This window comes from Ambystoma mexicanum, chromosome 5p (genome assembly GCF_040938575.1).
Source record: "Ambystoma mexicanum isolate Mex_15411 chromosome 5p, UKY_AmexF1_1, whole genome shotgun sequence".
Taxonomy (NCBI): domain Eukaryota; kingdom Metazoa; phylum Chordata; class Amphibia; order Caudata; family Ambystomatidae; genus Ambystoma; species Ambystoma mexicanum.
This window is the reverse complement of record NC_090930.1, coordinates 1,050,296,184-1,050,323,386: the sequence shown is the minus strand read 5'-3', so window position 1 is coordinate 1,050,323,386 and position 27,203 is coordinate 1,050,296,184. Positions and strand designations below refer to the sequence as shown.

At 43.8% G+C, this 27,203-nt stretch overlaps 1 protein-coding gene across 2 annotated transcripts in view; it reads left to right on the top strand.

Annotated features, from left to right (window-relative positions):
- RANBP9 (RAN binding protein 9) overlaps window positions 1-27,203 on the top strand; it is a 1,122,649-nt gene that overhangs the window by 806,283 nt on the left and 289,163 nt on the right. For both annotated transcript variants that reach the window (XM_069613547.1, XM_069613548.1), the window contains one exon: window positions 19,808-19,955. In XM_069613547.1, the coding sequence (XP_069469648.1) occupies window positions 19,808-19,955 (148 nt within the window). The remainder of the gene's footprint in view (window positions 1-19,807; window positions 19,956-27,203) is intronic.

Genomic DNA, 27,203 nt, shown 5'->3' with positions numbered 1-27,203 from the left:
GTGCATTTTTAATGTATCATCTTTTGTGATGGAAAAAAGAAATGGCAGACAATGTATACATTTTACTTTTGAAAGATGGATTCATTTTCATCAAAGAAAAGTTTCTATTAAAACTTTGTGATTGTAGACCTTCGGGTAAACCTCATAGACCCTTTCTTACTTTCAAAGCATACCTGAGCAATTAGAATTTTAACATGGATTGTAAACGAATGTATTCGTTTTTACAGATGCTCTACCCATAGGGTATATACAAAGAAGCAACAATGTTTCTGTTCATGGTGTTACCCGTGAAGGCATTAACCCCATCTCGGCCTTTGAATTACTACATAATCTGCTGCTGCTGTCAAAGGCTTGTTCAAGCATTGCTTACCTGTAGATCCACCTGGCTGCCATTCTAAAATGTTTGGAGGTTGGCAAACGTTCTTTATTTTCCCAAAACATATTTGTACTTATTTGAACAACATAGATGTCAATTTTGATCAGAAATTACTTGCAATAGCACATTTACAAATGGCAGAGGCCATCCCGCAAAGGGTGCCTGTAAAATAGCACAAAGATTAAAACAATTTGTGGGGCATCTATGCTGTATACTAAAGAGGAATATTATGTAAATATACACATTTATATTGTTCAGCATCACTGTAGGGTGTGGCTGGGTCACATAGGGAGGATGTGGTGGAAGGTAGGGGGAGCTCACTTACTTCATAAAGAGGGAAGTTTCAGGCGAACTTGGATTGTGATGGGCCCATGTGGAGCAGGGCGATTAGGGAGAAAGAATGGAAGTTCGAGGGGGAAGGGGGCTGGTCACGGGGACAGTGAGTTTGAGAGCAGAAGAGGATCAAAGGAAAAGAGATGGTGAATAAACAGAGATACAGTCAGACATGTACTGAGGAGCAAGTCCATTGATAGCTTTGTAGACTAAGAGAAGGGACTTGAAAAGGGAACACTTGTCCATGGAGAGCCAACCAGCATTATGTTGGTAGGTAGATGGTGGGAGAAGATCTGTGTAGGATGGTATTGGAAGTCAGGGGAAAGATTCACTTCCATTATTGAAGTGTTCTGCATTTGCCATCCAGTGACTAATTAAAGTGAGATACCTGGTAATCCCTTCCGAGATGGCTGGGGTGAAGGAGAGAAAGGAGAAAAAGATATGTCATCAGCAAAAAGTGATAGTTTGATATGATAGGATAGGTTATTTATAACGCGCTTAATACCCAGAGGTTTATAAGCGCGGACCCGGGGATCGAACCTGTGTTGCTTCCAAGGTGAGCATGTTGCCTCTGAGCTGTCCTCCTGCGATAAAAGCCAAAGTGAAAGCCAAAGTATCAGGTAAGTCTTCCTAAAACAGAGGTATAGAGGGTGAAGAGGAGAGGTCAGAGGACTAATACTTGGGGGGGCACCGACAAGGAGTGTGGTCACAGGTTTGCGAGTTCCTAGAGACTTTAAAGGAACAACCTTTGAGGTAGGCATCAAGGCAACAGCAGAATTTCGAAACCCACGGTCCTGGACAGTTAGGTTGAGAGAGACGTGGTTGACCATGTTGAAAACTGCAAAAGAGGTCCAAAAGGGTGAGTATAGAAAAGAATTTGGAGTGGTAAGCATCAGAGTAATCTGGAGACATGCATCAGTGCAGTCTCTGCAGTGTGTTTACTACAGAAGCCAGATTGTAGTAGATCTCCAGGGCCATTATCCTCAAGGTTCTTGGTGATCCGGCTGAACCCACCAGCTCAAGGACCTTTGAATAATGGGAAGGGAGGGAAATAGGGTGATAATGTGCTGGGACATTTGGGTAAGCAAAGGGATTTTTTCAATAAGGGTACGGCAGTTGCAGATTTGAAGGAGGCTGAGAAGAGTCAAAGGGGAGGAGAAAGAACTCAGAGGGATATGGTTACATGATTGAGACCATTTGGGGAGTAAAAGGTTTTTGGGAGTGCAAGATGAGTTGGCGTTGCAAAGGATGGGTGCCAATTGAATAGGAGAGATGGGGAGAGGTAGTCAAGAGTAAAAGGGTGGGGGTGAGGTGGTGGGCAGAAGGAGTGTGGTTATGAAGAGAGAGGACTGTGAGTGTCATGCACTTCAGAGATTTTAGAGGAAAAGTAGTGAGCAAATGTTATTAGCAGAAATGGAGATGGTGATGGATATTGACTTGGGAGGTATGAGCCAAGTTGGAAGGATAAATGAGTTTGTGGGATGATTGCTAAGAGAGGTTAGCTTTGTGAAGTAGAATTTGGCAGACTCCGGTGCAGTGGTGAGGGCAGCAAGGCCATTTTTGTAGGCTGGGATTATTGTAGGGGTCTGTAGTTAGTGCCAGCGTCATAGTTCAAAGCGTCTGGTTTTTTAGGGTCTGAATTTCAAAGGTGATCCAAGACTGGAGACTGTAAGGTGTGAACGCACAAGGAGGATATTATTGGTCATATAGTGTCATAAGTGCATAGTGAAAGTTAAAAAAGCTGTCATTTGAAGAGGCATTAGTAAGGGAGAGAGACAGGATAGAGGTCCTCACATCACCATTTTAAGGGCACGAGAGAGTGCTGCCTGAATTTCCACTTACTCATTGGTGGATATCATATGCTGATCGAGGGAGTAGAGGGAGTGGTCTGATAGAAGGGAGTTCTGTTCTAGATTGGTGGCTACAGACGGCTTTGTAATGTTAATGTAACCCCGGGCACAAATGGGGCCCATTAGCTAGAGGGTGTTATAGGCAGGTGCATGTAGGTGAAATAGTACAGGAAACACTACGTGGGAAGAAAACAAGATGCAGACACAGCGATTTAAAAGTCTTTTATTAAATGTGTACCTGCTTAACGGTAAGGACTTACCTCGCTGTACCATGTCTTACTACCATGGGGGGGATAACCTAGGGCTTTGGTCCAGAGAAAAATGGACAGGAATCCCCTGCCATCCACCATACTGGACTTACCCAAGAGAGATTCTAGGGAGGAACAAAAAAAAGACAGTTGGAAGAAATGTTTGAAAAGCGAAAATTGATTGAGGAAGATGGACAAAAAGATGCAGAAGTAGATGGAAGGAAAGAGCAATGGAACAGAGGTCCTGGGGGTGGGGGGGGGACGCTGTCTCAAGCACTCCCCCCACCCCTCAGTACATTGAGGAAGTGGCAAGCCGAACTGCATATTCCAGCTACAGACCAGCAAATGTCAGAAGCCCTGGGCTGTGGGGGTGCTTTCCGGGTGATAAAGCGCCACACCCCAGGGCCGCGTGAACGGAGCAACCCAGAGACGAGAAGCGGGCCCGAGAGGCAACGGTAATGCCAGAAAGCCTGGACCCCCATGTAGTGAGTGCAGCCAGTGAACAGACGCTCCAGCCCAGTACAGCATGAGCAGATTTCCCTGAACTGGGGCACAGCCTGCAGGGAAATGGTCCACCAGGGGCAGACAGGAGGAGATGGTAGCGCGCAATGGCCCCCGTGAAGATGGCTGGGTGGCGTGGGCACAGACTGGTCAGGTGATAAAGACATTATGCCTTCAGCACCACCGGTGTGCACGTGTACCCGGGAGGCTTGTATGGTCTGCTCCCTCCCCGGGGCAACACAGGGAGGGCAGCTCAGCACTGGATTTACCTGGCACCCCGGCCACTGCGTCCCACATGGCTGGGGCTTTGCAGCAGTGTGTGGCAGCTCCTAGCAGACTCTGCTGATGTAGGCGGGGGCCGGAGCAGAGCTCCACCAGGGAACCTGTGTGAGGATAACATACTGCCACTGAGGAAATGAGGCTCTGGCAACCCTGGAACATTAATAAAGAGACCATCACAGAGGAAATGAAGGGCTTTACAAGCCCCATCTATAAACTCAGTGCCACAGAGGAAATTAAGGGCTTGACTAGCACCATCATTAAGGACAGTGGGCTTCCTTAGCCCTAATTAACACCATGATACAAATGGATGTGGGCACTCTTCATCAGGTACTGCCCAAACAGCAGGGTGGTAACACCTGTGAGAGTCACCCATGGCAGGGCGGCTACAAATATGGAAGTTGCTAGAGGATCAGACGGTATGACTGAAGAATAGCACAAAAAGGTGCTGTATTTGGGGGTTCACTATATTTGAACAATGTCTGACAAATGGGGATGTCAAATGGAAATTAAGGCTGACTGCAGCTGCCAATCTTATACAAGTGGATCTAATGAAATTTGTATTTTGAGAAAGGGGGAGTATTGGTTTGAAGGGAAGGAGGCCCAGTTAAAGTATGAATAGGAACCTGCTTATGGCTCAACTGATGGTGGGGTTATCAGAAAAGGCTATCTTCTATCCTCAATATGCAAATGGCAACCTATGAGTGGGAACATGAAAAAAAGGTGTGAAACAGTGAATGCAAGATGCTTAACTGTTTAAAAGGTTTAGTTTTATATATAAAAGCCTGTAAGGATAACTCTGGTGTACTGTGGCTTAATTAGGATCACAAACCCAGGAGTGTGGCCCGTCTCCTGTATTAAGATCATTTTTAATTGTAGGTTGGTCAGCGCCTCACCAGCTAGTCGGAGAGTGTGGGGCAGTACCAGTGTGGTCCTTTGCTGGCCCGTAGTAAGTGCACACCCGGGCCAGAGCCATAAAATCAGGGGCTACATTAAAGTCCCCCAGCATGACAATGGAGATATGATCTGATATGTACGTTAAAAGAACTTAGACAAAAAGCTCGATTTGCAAAATACTGAGTCGCCCACTCTACCACATTTTGCAATTCAAGCTTTTATTTCTTTTTTTTCTCCCCCTACCCCCTGCATTGTTTCTTCTATGAGAGGAAGACCCCTGCAACCCCTGCTCACCTACCTCGGTATTTTCGGATTCAGTATTTATACCTATGCCGAATGCTGCAAAACCGTATCTACGACCCTCAAAATATGATCTTTTGGGTCGATACCAATATGATATGGGAAGGCATTTATAACGCGCCTGTACACAAGTATTTCTAGGTGCGACAAGGAAGGGAGGACAGAAGGACAAAACGATCTTGTCATTCAGATCGCGCAAGTGGGAGGGTGGATGGAGGGAGAGAAGTGCCGGCGGGGGAGGGAGGAGGGATGAGTGCAAAGTAACTAGTAAGTGTAGCCGGGACCTGGGTATCGTAATTGCAGAGTCTAGGGGGACTGTATGGTTGCAGATACAGTCCCTTAAGTGGTTGCGAGGCCTGGAGGTGATGCAAGAGCAAACAGACATGCAGGAGCCTGGTCCCGTAAGTGCAGTGGGTGGACCGGTAACCATATGCGCAGCAGACGGGGACATCAGCAAGGGAGAGAGAAAGCAAAAAGGAAGGTCTTGAGTTGATTCCAGGACCTTAGGTGGTCCTGCTAAAGTTTGAGAGAGGCAGGGAGGCTGTTCCAGAAGGTGGCCCCAGCCAAGGATCGAGATCTACCCCCAACTCTCTGCCTAACTCTCTGACCCTCAGCTGGTTGGAGGTGGATGAGCGGAGGGCTCGAGAAGGCAGATGCATAGGAAGAGAACGTTGGATGTAGTATGGTGCCCGGCCCCAGAAAGCCTTGTGGTTAATGCAGAGGGTCTTGAACTTGATTTTCACAGCCACAGGGAGCCAGTGGATAGATTTCAGGGCTGGAGAGATACAATCCCTGGGCTTGAGGCCAAGGACAAGTGTTGCAGTCCTGTTCTAGATAAGTTGTAGAAGGCGAAGAGTAGAGGTAGGCAGATTTAGAAAGAGGCTGTTGCATGTGTGCAATCTAGAGAGGACCAGGGCTCTGGAGACAGTGAGCTTCTGGGGAAAGTGGGAAAAGGAAGAATACCTCTGAGGAGGTGCAGCTGGTAGTGTGACTTCTTAGAGACTTCAGAGATGTGAGGAGAGGGTGGAGTTGAAGTTGAACCCAAAGTTCTTAGCCTCACTGGAAGAAGCAGGTAGAGGGCCCAGGGTGGGCAGCCAGAGTGAGACGGGGAAGGCGGGAGCAGGAGTCCCAACTAGGAGGATCTCCATCTTACTGGCATTAAGGCAGAGATCATTGGAGTCCTGAATTGCGGATAGACAGTCTGGTATGAGAGGAGCAGTAGAGGCTGAGGGGAGCCTGAAGGAGAGCTGGGTGTCAGCTGCATGACACTGAAAGTTAGACCAGAAGGTAGAGATGCGGTGGGCCAGAGGTGCCAGGTAGTGGTTAAAAAGGCCAGGCAGAGAGGTTAGACCCCTGGGGAATACCACAAGTAGAGAGAGAGATAGAAGAGAGGAAAGTCCCAAGTTGGACCTGGGAGGGTCGATCAGTGAGAAAGGAGGTCAACCAGGCAAGGTCCTGACCCAAGCTACCTGGATTTTGGTAGGAAGAGATTCAAGGAGAAGGTTTGGATGAGGAAAGAATTATCAACCAATTTCTCAAAGAACTGTTCAAATTAAAAACGTCCCACTTGGCAAACGCTGCAAGTGCCAGGGAGTGAAATACAGTTCTATAGCGATTATTTTGACAGCATTTCGAGCCCATGTCTAGTTCTCGTGTTCAAATATGATTCATGGAAGACCCGTTTTATCATTGCTGTCATATTTCTGAGAAATGTGGATGACCTGTAGACTTTTTTTTCTCAAAGTTATCGTATGCTAGTTTCTTCAAACACAGGGTTGTGCTCAAAAGGCAGAGGCATCCATATTTCATCCCTAAAGCGTCCTCAGAGGACCACCTCAACCAATGAATATCTTCATAAAGTTTAAGAAAACATTCAGCAGTGGCAGAGCACATTTCACACACTTGGGAAACAGGTAGCATGGGGGGTGGGGTGGTTCTGCTGCTAGGTAGACGGGAATAAGGGTTTCAGAAAACCTAACCAATGGTGTGTAGACTATGGACAAGCCAGCAAAGACAAAACATGGTCTATTCAGGACAGGTCCCTTTGGACAACCGCGTGCAATGATATTTGCTACTTGAAAGTCAGTAAGTGGCTTCTAGGAAACGTGGCAGCACATTTCACAAAGGACAAAGTACCCTCGGTGGCAATTTATGCATGAGTACTTCTGCAGGAGATATGGCAACACTGCACACATTTGTTGTATATGTTTTTACATAGTCTTTTTGCAGTCAGTAGGACAGGGAGATCTTACAAACCTATTTATATGGGGTGAGAATAACGAGATGTATTTCCCTTTGTTGGGTATATCATAGTAATGTGTTCATCTATAAAAAAAATCTAATGCAGGAGAGGAATTAGTTATCTGTTAGGGTAGTTCGTGTTCGGACAGTTTTTCTGAAGTTCTACCCAACTTCATCAAAACCATTCGACTGAGTCAGTACAAGACTCCACTCTTAGTATAATGTTTCCTGAGTTTGTTGGTAGCGAAGACAGAGCAGCCACGCATATCTTTGGAGGAAGAGAGGGCTGTAGAATCAGTACAAATGAAATAGTAATACAAATGGTCCAAAGAAACACTGAAACACAATGTATTGTAAAAATAAAGGATTTATTTAAATACACATAGGCCCAGATAAATCTAGGGGTAATTAAGTACCATCACACATTATATGTAATCACAATTATAAAAACGCAACACTATACTTGTACACAGACCAAAGTATAAACCTTATTTGGAACACCTAACAGTAGTTCTCGGGAAGTCCAAACCTTTTCATATACCTTCAGTATAGGTCACACCTATTCTTGGGGAGTAAAAACCAATGGTTACTTTAACAATTACATTCAGTAATACCAGTTGTACATTGTACCATTTGTACAATGACGCTCAGTAACAAATCACAATCTGTCAACTGGACAGTATACGTTTTGTAAATAGTGGAACACTTATTCCAGGTACAGTAAAACCTATAACTACTTTTGTGATAAAACACCGTTATAGTAGATGAGTAAAACCAATGGGTGTAATATTCAATTACAGGTGCTTTGGATCAGTGAAACACACATTGAGATAAGCAGTAACTCTTGTAACTTATTTTTGGATGGCACACTGCTAACTCAAGGTAAGTAAAACCCATATACTTTTATAACCTCACAATGAAGTCCAGGTTAGATCTTTCCCAGCTATACAAGTACCTTATGTATGACATATGAGGGACAGCTGGAACCAAAGACTCTTCTTGTGGCTGTTTACAACAGCACAGGGAAAGCAAATCCCCATGGTAAACACTTGATGACTCAGTTATTTTAGGTAGGTAAGACCTAATGCAGACTTATTCTGGACAGGCTAACAGCAAGTCAGGGGAAGCAAGACCCAGTTGGGGGAAACTCCTACAATTATCCTAACAGCCGTAATCCGGTGAGACCAACAGTTGGGGGGACACTCCTACAATTATCCTAACAGGAATAATCTGGTGAAACCAACACATTACTTTTGGGAAGAGGCACAACCTTATCACAGGTGAGTAATATACCTTCACATCTACTTTCTATTAGAATGGCAAAATGGTTTCTAAGGAAAGAAAGATGTTAACCTTACTTTTAAGAATAGTGCATCACACATCCAAGGTAAGTAAGAACTTTTGTAACTGTTCACTCTTAGAGTTACAGTTACCAACCAACTCTTTAACAAGTAAGTAACTTTTATACACTGATTTTCTTTTCTAGGCAAAAGGCCCAATCCTTTAAGTCTTTCCCTTATTCTTGGAATATGAGTGTTCTCAGTGGAAGAAGGGGGGTCACTGGGCTCTAGTGACCAACAGACAGTGTCAGAATAGGTTCTTAAGTAGCAAAAGTCAGAGTTCCTTTGGAAGGCTGGGCAACATGTGAGTATTTTACTTCTAGAGTTAGAAGAGGGTCGAGGGGCTTCACAGATGACACCCTAGTAGGATTCTAGCAGTGGGACTGGGTGCACTGGACAAGAGGCCTCCCAATCCCAGAAAACGCCCCACAGCTACACAGAAATCCTAACAGACTTAAGGTTAGTACATACCCATGTCAACACAGTACCTCGGCATTGAAGATCTTGCAGCAGGAGGACTTCAGGATCTGCAGCCAAATACCTGATCGGTGGATTCCTTGTCGTTGTGACTGAAACCAAGACCTCAGAAAGAACTTTGCAGCAGGGATCAATGCAGAAGGCTCTCAAGCAAGGTTTTCCTCACAGCTGAATGCGTTTCTGCGGATTAGGTGCTTTTTCAAGGATCACAGAAGAAGACAGAAAATCACGCTTGAATTCTCGTCATTACAAAGAGCCAGTGCTCTGGTGAGGGGACTTTTCAGACTTGATTCGTGTCTCTGGAGATACACCAGGATGCCCACAAAGTTTCAGCGAGATTCAGAATTCGGAAGACTGTGCACCCCTCAATGCCTCTAGGTCCCAGGGTATTTGGTTATTGCAGCCCCACAAGGTCACAGCAACTTGTGGGGTGGCTCAAAATTCAGGTCTTCTTGGGTCTAGTGCTGTGGTGCACAACATACAGCCCATGGGCCAAATGCAGCCCTCGATCCCGCGATATGCGGCCCGCCAAGAGTGTTTACTTTTGTAATGAGATACGGCCCACTTCAAGCAGTTGACCGCATTTCATTACATAAGTAAACTGTTTGACATGGACTGTCTGCACCTCTACTAAAGCGGCTATTAATGTGATCTTTATCTCCATTGCAATGTATGCCCACCTCCTTTGTTTAGAATGAAAAGCAGTCTGAGTGACCACTGGTGGGCATACATGATAATGGAGATAAAGATACGGTTAATAGTCGCACATTATCAAAGAACGGGTAGCCAGCAGTCTCTCATGTGTATTATTAATTGTGCGATGATTCTTTTGAAATAAAGCACCTGGGCCATTTCTTTTCTGGCATACGGGTAGCCAAATCTTCAATAATGTGTCAGCCGTTCATTACACTACGCGCGGGCAGATAAAAAAATGACTCGAGTGTAAATAATTTTTGGAAGGCTAAATTGAGACGGCCGGCGTTTAGCTCGCTGCTCAAACACCATTGCAGTGCGTGCAGAATGTGTTTAGATAACAGCAATAACGGGGGTATTGAGGCCCTGTCGCAATTCCCAGGTTACCAATTACAAAAAGCTTACAGTACTGCATCAAGAGAGAACTCCCCGACAGCCCAGGGAGGGCTACATGTGAGGTCCAAATTTGCACTGACCAATAGGGCAATGCCCAATAGGCCCACACACCAGGCGTAAACCGGTTTCGGGGCCTATGTAGGTCACTTAACATATGCAGTCCAGTTCGCTGATGGTGGTTTAAAATAATATTGCTGGCTTAATGTGTTGAAACTAAAACATTTTTAACCTGTTTTTTTTATTTCGTATTTAAATGGCCTCACATGTGATCAAAACAAATTGTGGTTTCTGGTTGTGTGCCAACCTTGTGTATGACTGCCTGGGCTTGAGAGTCAGCTGTCAGCCACTTGCTTACAAAGAAGGATTCGTTGCTACTCAGCAGGGAGCTGAAACACTGAATTCCCGCTGAGTAGTAATGAATCCTTCTTTGTAAGAAGGTGGCTGGCATGGAGAAACCAATGTTGAATGGCAACGAGGTGGCACTTCTGTTTTCCCCAATAGAAGCGAAGCAGAGCAGCCAAGCAGGACAGTGTGGCCCAGGAAGGTGTGCATTAACTGCTTCAGACCTGCCACATGTTGAGGAACTCTCGCAGGAGAAAATGGGGAAAATAGGGGACTCAAAGGGGGTGCGGGTGGCACCCCGGCCATTCAACCAGAATGCCCCCTGATCCCCTCGGCATAGCAATGTGTGTGTGAGAGAGGAGAGAGAAAGGGCGATCATGTGAGAGTGGACAGAGTGTGTGCTTGAGCAAGATACAGAAAATGATGACAAAGATGGGGAGAGTTAAGGGGAAGCGACGGAGAGGGAAGACAGATGAAGAAAGACGGACATAAGAGAGTGAGCAGGTGGTAGAGAGAAGAAAAGGGAGAGATAGAATGAGACAGGAATAGTGACATGGGAGAGAGAAAGAGAGGCAGAGTGGAGCAAAAGAAAGTCAAAAAGAGAGAACTAGTAACATAGGAAGAGGGAAGGGGAGAGAAATAAAGACAGAGTGTCAGAAATAGTAACATTGGTAGAGAAAGAAAAAGAGTGCAACAGTAATAGTAACAAGGAGAGAGACAGAGGAAGAAGGGAAGAAATATAAAGACAGAAAAAGTAAAATATGTGAGAGAGAAAGACAGAACAGGTCTGTATGGGTATGTATGCATGGTGCATGCTTGTTAGTCTGTATTCTGGGGTGGGGATTCGGGTCTGTATGGATATGAATGTATGCATGCATTGATGGTGTATGCTCGGTAGTCTGTATGGTGGGGGGTTCGGGTCTGTATGGGTATGTATGCATGGTGCATGCTTGGTAGTCTGTATGCTGAGATGGGGAGGTGCGGGTCTGTATGTGTATGTATGTATGGGAGTGGGGGCCTTGGGGCATAGTGGATGGGGGCTGGGGGCCATGTGGCATAGTGTTTGGGTGGAGGCCATGGGGCACAGTGTTTGATTGGGGGTGGAGGCCATGGGGCATGGTGTTTGGTTGGTGGCCATGTGGCATAATGTTTGGTTGAGGGGTCGGGGCCATGGGGCATAATGTTTCGTTGGGGGTTAGGGGCCATGGAGCATAGTGTCACCCAATAATAAAGGTAAAACGGGCACAATTAGGAGATGTACATCCTTTGTTTTTTGTGGAAACCTGACCCAACGATAGCCAAACTCCTCTTTGCCAACCCAAACAGCAAAGTTATAGCAGTCCAAAATAACGGAATGTCCAATCAAGGGTCAATAAAATATATATACTTTAATTAAACAGATGATATGCAATAGCTAAATAGAAATAAATGATAACAATGGAAAATGTTTATTATAAAATGTAAGTTTGAAATGCAAATAAACAGTTACACCTCAAAAACGTATTCTTTTTCCATGTGTTTAATGAAAATGGGGGTGTTGAAAAAGCCTCCTGCCACACCACACCACGACCCGCCGCGCCTACCACCCCACTCACATTTACTTTTAGGCCCACTATAGGCTTCATGTAAGGTACTTTCGGCCCACTGTCAAAATCAGTTGTGCACCCGTGGTCTTGTGGGTCTGACCAGGCTCTGAGTCAGGGTCGCTGTTTTTGGAGTCCCAAGGTCGATTGGAAGGAAGGGCTACAGCAGGCTATCAGGTCGCTGGAAATCATCCTCTTCGGTTTTAGTTCCAGTGGTCGACTTGTCTTCGGCTTCCAGGTTCGCAGTATTTAACAGGAACTACAGCACAACCTCTGAATTCTCTCCCTGCATTTTACAAGGGGTGGTCTGGTTGTCCAATCAGGACAGCCAGCCCCCCACTGGGATTTGTCCCCATTCAGGCCACGAGTTTTGGACTCCTAGCCCGCTTCCTGCCTTTACAGACAGACTGGAGCCTGGGCGGGGAGATAAAGATAAAGGAATTTACCGCCATGGATGTAGGGGAAGGAACAAGAAAGGACAAGAAACACTAAAATGGATGGCAAAAAAAGAAGACGGGCCATTTTGGTGAAATGAGCACCCTTAGGTGCCTTTGCTGCAGCTGGGAACCCAGCCCACTGTAAAGGTTCACCAAATTGATTAAAGGTACCACTGCCACAAGCCATTGAAGGTAAGCTTGTCCCGGTAACAGAATTGCTAGTTTTAGTGGGAAAGGGGATACATTGTGTCTCCCCAGCACTCCACATAACGTGGGATGTGCTGGTTTCACCTAAGAAAATGTAAAAGGGATACAAAGATCCTTTGTACCCTTGGGAACTGTAGTTCTCTCAAGGTTAGCCAAAGAAAGTTTAACAGGGGAGCCCCTAGGGCAACCGAGCAACAACAGGCACTTATTGCCAAAATGTTGTTAAAGATTATAACTTTAAAAAGACACTATGGAGAGTCTGAATACTGACACCTGTAAAAAGAGTAGAAGATTCTGTGGGTGTGGGAAAAGGTTCTCACTCAGAGGTATAAAAGCAAAAAGTTCTGGGGTTGACCCAGGTCGGGAAGATTTACAATTTCTATGAAAATCTTACCTAATTGTTTTCCAGCTCTTATCTCTTAAGTTCACATTCTAACCACTTTCCCCCACTACGAGACTGGAAGGACAAGCTCTATGACGAGAAGTTACATTCAAGTTACTGGACTCTGAAGATTACCTCTAGTGACAAAGCCTACAGCGCACATTCTTGCTGATCAGTGCACAAAAAGGCTGAATGAGGTGGATAAGCATATATGTTGGCTGTTTTTAAACTACTATTGGAGTGTTAACAAGGAATCTTAGCCTGCAACAGCAAAGTGTTTGAAAGCATGTAAATCTATGAAAGGTACTAATCCTGGAGTAATGCATTTAATTCTAAGTAACAAATGCATTAGTATTTGCCCCCAGGGAAGGACGCTCAGCCAATCAGGTGGCTGGCAATTCAGATGAGAACAAGGTGTACTGCCTGCATGCCACCCGAGTACCTTCCCCGGGTGGTGCCATTTTGATTGTGGGGAGGCAGCAGGGAGCCCCTCCCTGTTGCTTCCCCATGCCCCCATCCTTCCGAGGCATCCTCCTCTGCCTCCATCCCTCCCCACTTACCTGCTGGACCGGATTTTTGTGCTTTGGTCCCGGTCAGACCCACAGATAAGGGGTGTATCGGCCACTTTTACTCCCTAAAAATAGGCAAATACTCCCAAAAAATAAAAATAGAGAGTACAAATACTTGAAAAACAATAGGAAACAAACACACAGAACCTTGTGCCCCTGTTTTTACTAATGCAACTCCATGGATATGTTTGGGCCAGTAGTGCACGATGTACCACAGGAAGAAACTATTATAACTGCCTGATCGAAAGAAGTAAACTTGTATCTTTTAAAGTGCATGAATATCTAGGTGCAAAGAAATAATTGTTACAAAAACATTTCCGTTTTCCAGTTAAAATATTTGTACACGCTTATAAAAAATACTCACATTGGGAATTGGACATACATTTTTACTCCCTAAAAATCATTTTACTCCCAACTTTAAAAAATGGGAAGTAAAATACTTGCACTTCCAAATCTCATGTGGAGCACTGGTGCCGCTGCTCCCTCCTGTCCTCCGCCCCCACCTTGTAAATCGAAAAGGGACATGGCGTTGTCCAGCTTGTGTTTTTTTGTTTTCGTGAGAGATTGAATTCGCGCAATACACAGAGCCCTGTTCTCCATGGAAAATGAAAAAAAAAATATCTACACTATGTACGGAGCCTCGGGGTGCAAATAACAATCACCCCCTTTTTCGGAGGGGAGGCGTACATGGCTGGTAACAGCGCACAGCTTTGTACACGCCTGCGTAGGCTTGGGCTCGTGGGCCATTGCCTGCCATGTACGCCTCCGACGCGGTTGCGGTAGCCATATTGTTCCACATGATTGACTGAATAGTACAGAAAACTCTGTGAATGTAACTTGACTGCAGCTTAATATAGCCAACATGGTGATACTTTCAAAGGTGTGGTGTAAACAAGATGCTGAATCCAACTAAATGATACTTCACAATCTGAAGAGGAGTTAATATAAATGTTTCATGGATTACTATTGACTTCACAGGAATCCACAAAACATTTCTATTAGACTTTAACTGAGGCTTTAAATGAATCTGAAACAACCCATGCAGTAATTCCCTTACTCATGGGTTGTTTTCAGATTAATTTAAAGCCTCAATTAAACTCTTAGGTTTTGGGGAAAGGTGGTTGTGCTCCTTTTCCTTTTTTTGGGGATCCTCTCAATACAATGCATGCCCCCTTATGTACCCATTAATGAAGTGGACCGTTGGAGCAACTGCATTGTTTCACTTAATATCATTTGGAAGGAGACGCATGTCTTCGCTCTATGCATTCATGCAAGCAGGACTTGATCCTTCGACAAACGGCAACTTCATGCATGTGTCCGGTGCTGTATGCGTATGTCGATTGGAGGAGGATGCATGTGATCTTGCACTTAATCATGGCGAAGGGCTGTGCGTGAAGTACTGTTTTACTGCATCACCGTTTCACACTGGTTATACTATAAGACCTTACAGTGCACAGTTTCTGAGCAGGCCAAGTGGCTGTGTTGGTTCGAGACCAGCAGGGCATATACCAGGCATGTGAATTATCTTCGCTGCATAAGAAATAAGTGTTGCAGCGTCTAGTGAGGATCCCTTTTCATTGTGATATTGTTTGTTGCACCATTGTGTCTGACCTATTGGTATAAGATGTGAGGATGTTATGGCAGCAAATTACTGGGAGTCACTTTGACAAAATATCTGCTTTTTAAGACCTGCATGGCACCTCTCTCTGACCTGATCTCCCCATTATCCGCCTCCTTTCAGTCTTATGCTGACAACACTCAAATTGTTTTTGGACTTGAGGGTTACGTGTTGGCAGCTCTTTATTTAGCTAGATCACATCATGCATCTTGCATGTCCATATTTGAATGTTTCAGAATACTCTCTCCTAGTGGCAAAGACTGAATTATTCTATCTAGTCTCCCCTATTTCTCCTCCTCTGCTGTTTGTATGGCCAGCCTATTTGGGCTCAACACCTGCAATGGTTCTTTCTGCTAGAGTCCTGTATTATCTTCTGTAATTCTCACCTTTGCCCCCAAAACCCCAAATGTTCTAAGAGGTCTCATTTCCAAATCCTCAAGTACATTCTGCCTTCCCTCACCTTCATGCATCAACAATGGACACCAGAGCATTGCTGTTCAGCTGATGCCTTTATCTGGGATTTTCGAGCACCTTCTCCAGGTCATTGAGTATAAGGCAGCTGGGCTTGGCCTGGGCCACAAACCCATAACCAAATCACTCCTGCTTTGATGACCCTTTACTGGTTTCCAGTTGAGGCCTGAATCTACTTCAAAGGTCGCTGCATGATCCTTCACGCTGACCGGGGCCACAAACCTGGGTTCCTCCAGAAAATAGTTTCCAAGTAATCCCTGCCCAGATCTTTGAGATTGTCCTTCCAGTTCTCTTATAATACTGTGCCCCATGACACAAAAGGTTGGAAGCAGAACTCTACACTCAAGGAGGTCAAGCTCTGAAACTCTCACCCACATACACCCTCCACCACTGTGAGATGAAGAAAACTGCTTGGGTTTGAGGGAAGCCTAGAAACTATCAATTCGAACAACTCTGACTCTTAAGATGGTGCTCCTTAGCTTTCCCATCCTCCTTTCCTCTTCTCTGGGCTCCACTCCTCCTTGAACTTTACTGGTGTTCTTCTTGAATACCTTTTCTTCCCCTGGCCCCGAATTTCTTTCTTTATATCTTGGGGGCTCTGTTTATTTCTCTTATTTTGTCGCACTTACCGTTTGTATTCCTCAGTGAGCTACTACTTTGTTGGCAGACTATAGCCCAGTGCACGTTTTCCCCACCCCTTGCATTTACCTAATCTGAATGTAAGAATCTGATTCTTGTCCGCACCCCTGTCCAGTTGAGGCATCACAAAGTGATTGTATCCCCACCGGACGACTTATCAACCAACTACACGTAAGCGGGGGATATCGTGCATGTAATGGACCCTGGTGGTTGTTTCTGACTTGACCCCCTATCTTACCACAATATGCCATATCAGATATATGAACAACATCTTTGTCTTTTCTTGAAAGTTAATGATTGAATGTGGTGCATTTACAAAACACCAAAAATAAGTTAAAGATTGCCAAATTGTTTTCTGTATAAGATACATCTGTACCTCTTTTAACCCAATGATTGGCCTTAGGACATTGATATGTGTACCTTGAGAGTGTGTGTGTGTGTGTGTATTGTGAAGGTATCATGAAGTAAGACACAACCAACAGACTTAAAGTTCAAACAAAAGGGATTTATTAACTTAAATTTCAGGATGGTTGAAGGCATAACTTGCCCTATGCTAAGGTGGGATTTCCCTACCTGAACGAAACTAAGAAAAGTCTGAGTCAAAGAGTTCAACTTAAAAGAGGGTCTGTGTCCAAAACCTACTCTTGCCCTCACAACTAAAGCTAAACAATGTGTAGGGATGTCAATAATGAAAGAAATGGTGATCAACATAAAGTTTAGAGCTTCTTCCAGCTCTTAGCTTCTTCAGCTCTCCTTCCCCAAGTTCCAAGCAAAAAAGTTCAAAAGCAAAAGGGTCTTGAGGCTTCGTTCTTAAGACGAGACTCGTAACACCTTGAGTCTCAGGGTGCCCTTCCCCAAGACTTTTGATTACACAATGTCTTTGGTTCTCACGGTTCTGGGCTCACTGGTGTAGGCGCAGCTATCGGACTGCTCTGTCCATCCATCACAGATCGCACAACCAGGATTCCTATGCTCCTCAGCCCACACAGCTTTGTCCAAACTTGTCCCTATGTTTAGAGTTATGTTCTTGTAGTCTTTGTGGACTTCGTAGCCTATGTGCAGTATTCACACTCCTTTGGCTACTCCTGGTTAGCCTCTTGGCTCTACCACAGTGTGTCACACCTCTTGCCAGTCTTTGGCCTGGCCACACTGCAATTATCTGTAAAGTTCACTTTATGGTGGTCTTGCTGGTGTCCCACCTTTCTATAACAGTCTTACGCTCTTTCCTATGCACTGTTTTCACATGGGCACGTTCTCTTTGGCTGTCTTTTGCTTTGCCCATAAGAAGTGTTACTCCATATTCAATAAACAAAATTGCAGGGTTTCATTCAATTCAACACCCAACAAATATTCATGTTACTTTTTTTAAGCAAATATTTAGTTCGATATTAAATGTGCATTCGTTATGCTTGATTTCAGGTGTTCCTTCAATTTGGGGTTCCATATGCACTGTGTATTTTTCAGTTCGATATCCAATAGGTAGGCATTGTTTAAAGTTTTCCTTCAATTTAGTATTCATTATGCACTCTGTGTGGTTTAATTTCAAGTTTTATTCAGTTCGGTATTCAATAAGTATTAATTGTGCTTATTTTCAACTGTCCGTGCAGTTTGGTAATTAAGCTGCATTTATTACTGACTCAGACCCCACAAGGAATGCCCCTAGTTATCGAGTGCCTCTCCCCGACACTCATCGGCGCTCAGCATCACTCCTGAGCGGCTCCTGCTACTTCTAGATTCAGAAAAGGGTACTAATTCCATACATTTGGGAAAGTCGAATTTTAATGGTCCCGCCACCGATTGCTTGTAGATGCCTTGCTGCCAATTAGCACCCCCTCACCCATTTAGCTTTCGCCTTCCCTCACTGTGTACTCCTTCCTATAACTTGTAAAGCACTCCATTGCTACCTAAAACTAGGTACGCACTCAATAAATACCCAAATAATAATAATAATAATAATAAAGTGAAGTTATTTGTATTGTCCCTCAAAGGTTTTCTACCCTTAATGCCTTAGACGCTGCACCGTTTTGCATAAAGCTCACGTTTACTTTGTGCTCATATTGAGAAACCTACAGAAAGTTACAGCAAACATTCCATTTCTAAACCCCCATAATAGCTTTCAGTTATCATAACGTGTCATCTGTGGTTTGGCATTGGGTGGGGAAGAGGATAATGCCAGAATTCCAACCATGTTGGATAGGTCATAAAATATTTTAGACATATCCTTCATAAATGATTTGCCCAGGGAATCCTATCTCACAAGAGCCCCGAATCTTCAGGAAACGTACAGAACCATAGTTTCTGAAAATTTAACATTGGGGATGCATGGTTAGGTAATTTGTGGTACTCCTGCCCATTACGTGCCCTAACCATAAAACCCTCGAAACGAACATACAATTCTTTTTCAGGATTACCTCCAAAAACCACAGAAAATGTAATTGGTTCCCACTATTTTATAACCACCACTTGTTAAAACATTACATTTTCCTAAATTTCTAATTGGATATAAATTGCGTTCTAGGAAGAATTAAATATACGCTGAATTCTGGGAAGGTCAGAGGCTCCTCTTAGCTCTCCACTTTCTATGGGTGGGGAGTTGTAGAGCATCTGACTGAGAGTTGCTCGTGATTGAATCAGAGGACCAAGGACTCTGTTCTTTTAAAAGCATAAAAGGATAATCTGTACCATCTTTTAAATACAACGTCGGCCCCGAATTCATCCTTCTCACCTTTGGTTACTTGATTCTTTAATAAATACACCAGCGTATAACATGGCTCTACTTTGCCCCCGCCTCATTACAATTATTTAATTGCAGCACACCGGCATAATTTGCATTTCCTGATGCCAAGCACTAACCTGTGTAATAAAAGACAAAGATGTAATCCTTTGTCATAAAAATTGCTGGCCTAGACAATTTCATGGCAGTTAACAGCCAACCCTTAAATATACCAGCTTTACTTAATTCTGATGTTATATTGCCACCCGATTAAATGTGATGGTGTACAGCTCATGCTGTCCGATTAACTCTAAATACCTATTACTGAAAAAAGTTTTTCATTGCTACTCCCACAGAGTTTTTTTGAGCTCTACAAGTGATACAAATGTTTATTTGCAGTGCCCAATTTGTTGTTTTCATGTCAATTAATTGGTAGCTAAATCATTGATTGTGATGATGCATTTTACTTAATGCTTAATAAATATAACAGCTCGGTATTCCACGATTCTCTGTGGGATTTTCTTTTGTTTCCTACAAGAAATTAAATTGTGTATGGTAGAAAATGATATCTGGTTGATGTGATCGTATTGCTGCTGTACTTATTGAGTATACTATGATATGTTAAGTACAATGGTAGTAGTATATGGGAAGTTATTAAAACAGTTCAACTTGCATGAGGAAACAAGGATACTATGCTGTTTCCCACCGTAACACTAATGTACGTGTTAAAGCATATTTCTCCCTTTTGATAGTATTTTCTATGTTTCAAATTAATCAGTCATTTTCTAAATAATATCTATTTTATCTTCATATTTTCAGCATTCTCTTGGATTTTGTAAAAAAGAAAATATTGGATTCGTATTGTACTGATTCTTATTGCCGCCAGTAGCTAAGATACCACTTCTCTCTCGCTAGGTTTTGAAAGTACTTGCAGTAATGGTGTATTATCAAACAAAGCACATCAATCATATTGTCACATTAAACATCAGTCTGCCAGTTTAAATGTGCCGGAACTCAACAGTATAAACGTGACAAGATCTCAGCAAGTGAACAATTACACTAGGTATGTATGGTGCCGTTGTACACACATCTAATTGATTTCGTTTGAATAATGTTTATCGCTGTGAATGATTGTTGGCTCTTGCGACTTTGGTTAACTCCTGTGTTAGTCATCAGGCATTTAGCATTTTATTAAAAAACTGAATGAAAATGGTTTTTGAAGTTGCTTTTTTATTCTTTTTCAATATTGAATGTTATTGTGCACGTATTATCCCAGGAGGATAGCTCAGCTGCAACGTGCTCGCCCTGGAAACAAGACGACACAAAGCAACACAGGTTCGATTCCCGGGTCCGCGCTTAGAAACCTCCGGTTATTAAGCGCACTATAAATATACGCAACTAAGAGACATATTTCTGTAACAGCGCCTCGATGCACCCGGGCTGTGTGAGCACTTTAAAAATGCAAATTAATAAATAAATACATGCATAGATCGGTTAGCAAGTAATTTTACAAGGTCAAGTCTCTAGAAAACAAGACAATGCATTCCTAAACAATCAATCATACGTTCACTAATCAAATGGGGAAACGCATATAAAGGGGTATGGGAAGGATTAGAGAGGGAAGTTGTCAAAGTGCAGGATCCGGATCAGGGGACGTAAGGAGTTCAAATGTGGCAGAAAAGGGGGTGAGTGATGGATGCTTGGAACAGGGAAAAGAGGTATGGTATGGATAACTGTTATTCACGCTTATCAACTGTTTAAACAATGTAAGCACAGTTATTCTGCATACAAGGATGTGAAGCTAGACCAAATCAGATCATGCCTTTCTTGAGTTTCTTTCTGAATTGAAGAACACTTTTCACAGGTTGTTACTTTGAGCAAGAGTTCCAGCCACATTTCCAAACCTAGCTGTGCCTGCTTTTTTCACACTCTCCATATAATCCTTTTAGTCCAAGTAATTGCATACAGGACCTAGAGACTGTCTGCTTCCCTACATTTGTTTTTTGAGTGAGCATGTTGCCTCCAGGACAGGGGTTCCAGATTCGTTTTTCCCTGCAACCAATCTATCCTGCACATCCTCCCAGTTGGTGGTTACTTTTTTACATGTACAGAACACGTGCACCAAGTTCTCAGTGTGAACCTTGCAGTCTCGGCATCATTCTGAGTCACTAATATTTACTTTAAACATTTTGTCAGGTGACCAATAAGCCCTAAATAGTTTTTTGCTGCATCAGTCACTCCTAGGGACACGCAAACATCTCCTGATATTCAACGGAATGTTTCCAGAGCTCTGTCAATATTTCTTCTCTTGACCACTTCTGTGCATACAGTCGGAGATCCTCCTCACGATAAGCAGCTAAATGCCTACACAGGTGCTTAAGCTTCAGTTTTATTCTATCTGCCTCACCTCATTTTGATGTGTCAGGTATTCAATGACCTGCCGCTTTCTCTCATCAAATGCAGTGTGACAAGTGCCACTTGTGTTAATAGATTACATGGCCTGTGGTAGCGGCGTGTACTTATGGTTAAGTTGCTCAACTTAGGAAGAGGACCTTTTGGGCAGCTTCTAACTTCGCTCCCCCTGGACGAATACTTACCAAACATTGCAATACAAGTTTATGAGCCACTCTGAATTCTATTGGCAAGTTTGGTGAAGTTTCGTGACGGGGGGGGGCAAAGTTATAGGGGTGGTCTCACATTTTTTTCTCCATAGATGCAATGGAAACAAATTTCTGCTCACGCTTACAGCGCAAACCGCTGGACGGATTTTCACCAAATCTGTGGCAGGAGTGGCGGCTTGGTCCCGAAAGCGTGCTTTTATACATTTTGGTGTAAATCCATCCAGTAGTTTTCTTTAAAACAGGCAAAATGTAGGTCCCAAAAAAATTAGCGATATCTCGGTCCGCTCTCCGGACCCATTTCCCTGTTCGCTGTGCGAACAGGACTCTAATTGGTCTGGAGGGTGGCGTGATGTCTGCGGGCAACACGCCCGTTGATTGGTTGGTTAAAAGCATGATGTGCATCCTATTTTTCTGAAACACCCACCATGTTCTATCCTCGGGTAGCTGTGGCTGTTCACAGACAGCACGGTGGGGAACAGGGCTGGGAAACATGTTTTAGGTGATTTGGTGTTGGGAAGAGGGTTTGGGAAGGGTGGGGGAGTGAAAGAGGGCTGATATCATGCTATTTGTTTAGGTGGAAGAAGAGCATGCAGGCGCGGCTGTCCACAGACACCACGGTAGTCCGCGGACAGGGCCTTGGGCGGGCGGCTTATGTGGTGACTGCAGGCAGGCTTTATTAGGGTAGGAGAGTGAAATGTCGATGATATGAGGATGTTTGCATAGGTTAAAAATAGGGCATGCACCCAAGAATCTAGGCACTGGCACACACAACTACTGCAGTATCATACGGCCATGCAACCAAGCATTTGGCCACAATTATTGCAGTAGGTAGTGTTTGGTGGGCAGTTGGAGAAACATGTTTGGGGTTATTTGGCGACAGCTAGAGAGCTTGTTTGAGTAGGGGAGTGGAATCTAGATGATATGGTGATATTGCCATTGGTGAAAAATAGGGTTGGCAGTTTATTTTGATATCTGGAGATAGTGTTTAAATTGGGAAGTTAAGAGCAAATTGTCGTGTGTTGGTTGTGTCCAGTCCCTAGTTTCTTGGGTGAATGGCCGGAGTCTAGAGACTGGCCACAACCACCACAGCATAATGCGGCCATGCACCCAAGAATCTGTCCACTGGCTACAAGCATTGTAATAATATGTGTACAGAAATGGAATTTGGTCATTGGAAAGAACCATTACAATAATATTTGTATAGTAGTTAGCAGACAGGGCCTTGGGCGGACGGCTTATGTGGTGACTGCATGCAGGCTTTATTAGGGTAGGGGAGTGGAATGTAGATATGGGGATGTTTGCATAGGTTAAAAATACATCATGCACACAAGAATCTAGGCACTGGCACAACTACTGCAGTATCATACGGCCATGCAACCAAGAATTTGGCCACAACTATTGCAGTAGGTAGTGTTTGCTGGGCAGTTGGAGAAACATGTTTGGGGTTATTTGGTGACAGCTAGAGGGCTTGTTTGAGTAGGGGAGTGGAATCTAGATGATGTGGTGATATTGCCATTGGTGAAAAATCGGGTTGGCGGTCTACTTTGATATCTGCAGATGGTGTTTAAATTCGGAAGTTAAGGGCAAATTGTTCTGTGTTGGTTGTGGCCAGTGGCCAGATTCTTGGGTGCATGGCCATATTATGCTGTGGTGGTTGTGGATACGGCCTCCAGCCAGGCACCCAAGGGTCTAGGGACTATCCACAACCACCACAGCATAATACGGCCATGCACCCAATAATCTGGTCACTGGCTAAAAGCATTGTAATAATATGTGTACAGAAATGGAATTTGACCTTTGCAAAGAACCATTTCAATAGTATGTGTATAGTCATTATACATACTGTATAGGCAGTGTGTACCTTTTGGAACACAGTGAAACAATACCATTGAAGTGGAAATGGTAATTTTCATTGATTTACCATTGCAGGCACAGATTGAATTTGTTGTACATGGTAATGCAGGAGAAATCTTTTCTTCTTTCTCTCTGAAAAAAACATAGCATAATAGGTGAGGTAATTCACAATGTCGCATTGCACACAATCGCACATATTCATGTAATGTTTAGACCCTCATAATTAGTACATTACAAGTACTATGCTTCAAACAACATTACTGTGCGTTTTGCACAGTTGCTGTGTTTGGTTGCATAATCATTGGGTCTGTGGGGAAAAAAATCCATGTAGGATAAAAAAAACCTAGTACATTCATTTGACGTTACATGTCGCACTGTTTGTTTGGCATGTGTAGTACTTATAGGAATGTTTATAGTGCACAAATATGTTCATTTGCTGTTACAAGCACTGTTGCAGTAGGAAGAATTGAAATGGTGTATGTATTTTGCTTTTTCAAAAGTGCTGGTGGTATGGCTATAGTTGGATACCAGTTGGCATATTCTAACTGCTTATAGTTTTGTCATTTTTAAGAATAGCCTTTGATGCAGTTTGACTCCTGTTGGTGCATTTTAAGTATTTTACTATTGGAAACTAATATTGTAGTACTATGGGTGCAGTTAGATACCAGTTGGCGTATTCTAACTGTTAATAGTTTTAAAGTTTTCAAAGGTATGTATTGAAGCACTTTGATTTCTGTTGGGGGATTGCAATTTTTACACTATTGGAAACTAATATTGCAGTATTATGAGTGCAGTTCGATACCAGTTGGCGCGTTCTAACTGTTGATAGTTATATAGTTTAGAAGGGTGTAAGGCAAGATTGTATGCAGTACCCTGTGGGAGACTGCACCAGCCTTGTCCTCATGGCAATAGTTTACCCAACCTTTGGTATAAGCATCTACTACACAAGTTGGTAGAGTGACTGAGCAGCCAGGCTTATCTCAAGAGGGGTCAATGTGAGCTGTAGGGTTGTAACAGTTTCACAGTGACAAGTATTCAAATAAACACTTTCATTCAAGGTTTCTTGATTAAACAATTCTTTATTATTTTAACAGTCAGTTGAATAAGCCTTCCTTGGTAGAGAGCAATATATGTAACACAAAAATATACTTAAAAAATACACACTCTTACTTTCAATAAATCAGTAGATACCCATTTGGGCTGGCACACAGATACTTCCTACACCCTGAGGTGACTTAAATAACTAGGACACTGTAGACATTAATATATCACTGGTACATTTAGAGCAGTACTGAGTTTGGTGTCAAAAGGAAAAGGTTTTGGGAATAAAACAATGGTTAACAAATATTCTTAAGCAGGTAAGTACTTTTGAACCCCCCCCCCCACCCCCCACCCCCAATGCAAAGTAAATTAACCCTTTCCCAGCTACACAAGTTATGGAATGTGTGCCTTTTGTTGCGGGATAGTTAAATCACAAAGTCAGAGGTTAGAAGAGTCTTTCAGGCAGCCAGGACAGCCAATGTCAATTGAGAAAAGTCTAGGGTAAGTAAAAAGTCTTGCAAAGTGTTTTAGAAGTCTTTGTAGAAAATTAAATCACTGTTGGGCTACAAGCTGGGAGGCTTGTGGGGGGCAAAGCTGCAAGCAACTCTGCAAGAGCAACCAAGACAAGTCTCAACTGAGAGCTAGCAAGGCTACACAACAAAAGGTAAGTACCCCTTAGTTTACAGTACCTTAGGTCTGAAGAAATTGGTTCCAGCTGGCTTCTGTTCCAGTTGTAGTATAGCAGATCCTGTTGTTCCTGGGCCTCAGCCGTGGGGACAAGAGGGAGGACATCTGAGGACACCTGCACTACGGTTTGAAGGTCAGCGACAGCAATGGGTCAACTTCAGATCAGCGGCACTTCGCGGTTTGAGCTTCTCGCAAATAGCACCACCGCGGTTCTCGGATACCTTGTGGACTTTTCTCGCACCTGGGGTCCAGCACTCTGTTGAGGTGGCTCAGGCAGTCCTGCTTCCTGGGAGTCCGGAGGTTCTTGCTGGAGCTCGGGTCCGATTTAAAGACGACGCACTCGATTCTGGTGTTCCTCTCCCTGGCAATCGGCTCCTGTTTTGTTTACACCGGAGCGCGATAGAGACCGCTGCAGCCCGACATGCCGGCAGTAATCGCCTGCACCAAAGGGGACCCAGCCGTTGAGCATCACATGCGGAACATCTCTCACAGCAAATAGAGATTCTGTTTGTATCAACATACATCCCCAGATAAAATTCAATGACATCTGGGTTTTAAGGTTTGATGTTGTAACCTCCGCAATATCTGATGGACAAGACGATCTTACCAGACGTATTAAACTACAGGTCCTGATGAGATGACAAACGTCAGAACGTCATTGAAACCTGTCAACCACCTGAATGGACGATAACCCTGAAGAGACATGGGATACGGGACTCAAGTAGCATCACTGTAGTAGAGAACATTTTCTCCTTTTTTCTCCTTCCTTAATTGAACTCTAATTTTATTTGATGTACCTCGCAATTTCCGATTGGTTACCTTAAAAGTGAAAATAACTATTTTGCAACAGGGTGCCCAGGAGGCCCTGAAGAATACAAACTCCTGAATACTAGTGTATATGTACTTGTCACATTCTGATGGACAGGGTTTGGCCCATGCAGAATTTTTACATTTCATCCCTATTTGTGTGGTTTTTGGGCTGATCCATAAATCACCACTCGATCTAATACCATGGAAACACTTCCTGGTAGGTGAATAAAAGAATCATGGGACCTAAATGCCTTAAGGACATTTTTTTTCTCCATGGAATGCAAGTAGATTGGGTTCAGCCCCCCCGCCAATCTCGTTTAGCTATTGAGTGAGTTTTTAATTGTATACCTTGTAGAAGCACGGACAGCTCTCTTCTCTCCTTTCCTATTAGATAGGTGGCCCATCACCTCTAACCTAGGGACAGGCACTCCACACAGGGAAGGGGTGTTCTTTTGCCTAGGGAGTCTGGTAGCTTACACATTAATTGAAAAAAGAAGTAAGATTATACAAAAAATGTCTCTCCGTAAGTGTTTTTGTGTGATGCAATGGAAGTACAGCCAGCTCTAAGAGGATTTCCAGATGAGTTCGTCTTGGGGTTGATTGGTCCCACCAACCCAAGGGGAGAAGTCATCCTTTGCAGGGCTTCTCTAGTCGAGGCGAATTCAGAGCTTCATTAATGCAGCAGTGCTTCACCGGGCAATCCAACGGTCCAAGTTCTTCTTCAGATTCCTTCGTCCAGTGGTCGACTCTGCCTTCCAAGCAAAAGATCTCGCCTTTTATGCAGGTTTCTCCCATTCATTTGCAGCCTAGCCGTCAATCACACAGCAGGGTGGCTGTCCTCCAAGGACAGTCAGCTGGCCAATCACCTTTGGGTGCATTCCTGTAACCAAGGAGACTAAGCACCGGGAGTTTCGGGCACCTCCCTCACTTCCTGCCCTGCCAGACACACTGGAGCCAGAGGTGGGCTTCACCAGTGAATCCCACCAAAGACAAAGCGAACAAAGGGACCAAACCTGGTTTGGTGCAGAGTAAATATCAAGAAGGACCTTTCCAACAAGAAATGGCGAAAAAAGAAGACCAGGGCCATTTTGACAAAATGGGCACCCATGGGTGCTTTAGTGCAGCTGCAATTGCCGCCCGCGCTAGAAACACACAATGGTAGGAAAAGTAAACCACTGCCACCATCATTAATCGTAGAAAGGGTAACATAAACAATTGTACATGAGAAACTAGACAAAGGGAATACTAATTAACCCGTCCAGCACCCTATTGTAAGATAGTGTATGCTGTGTCTAGAA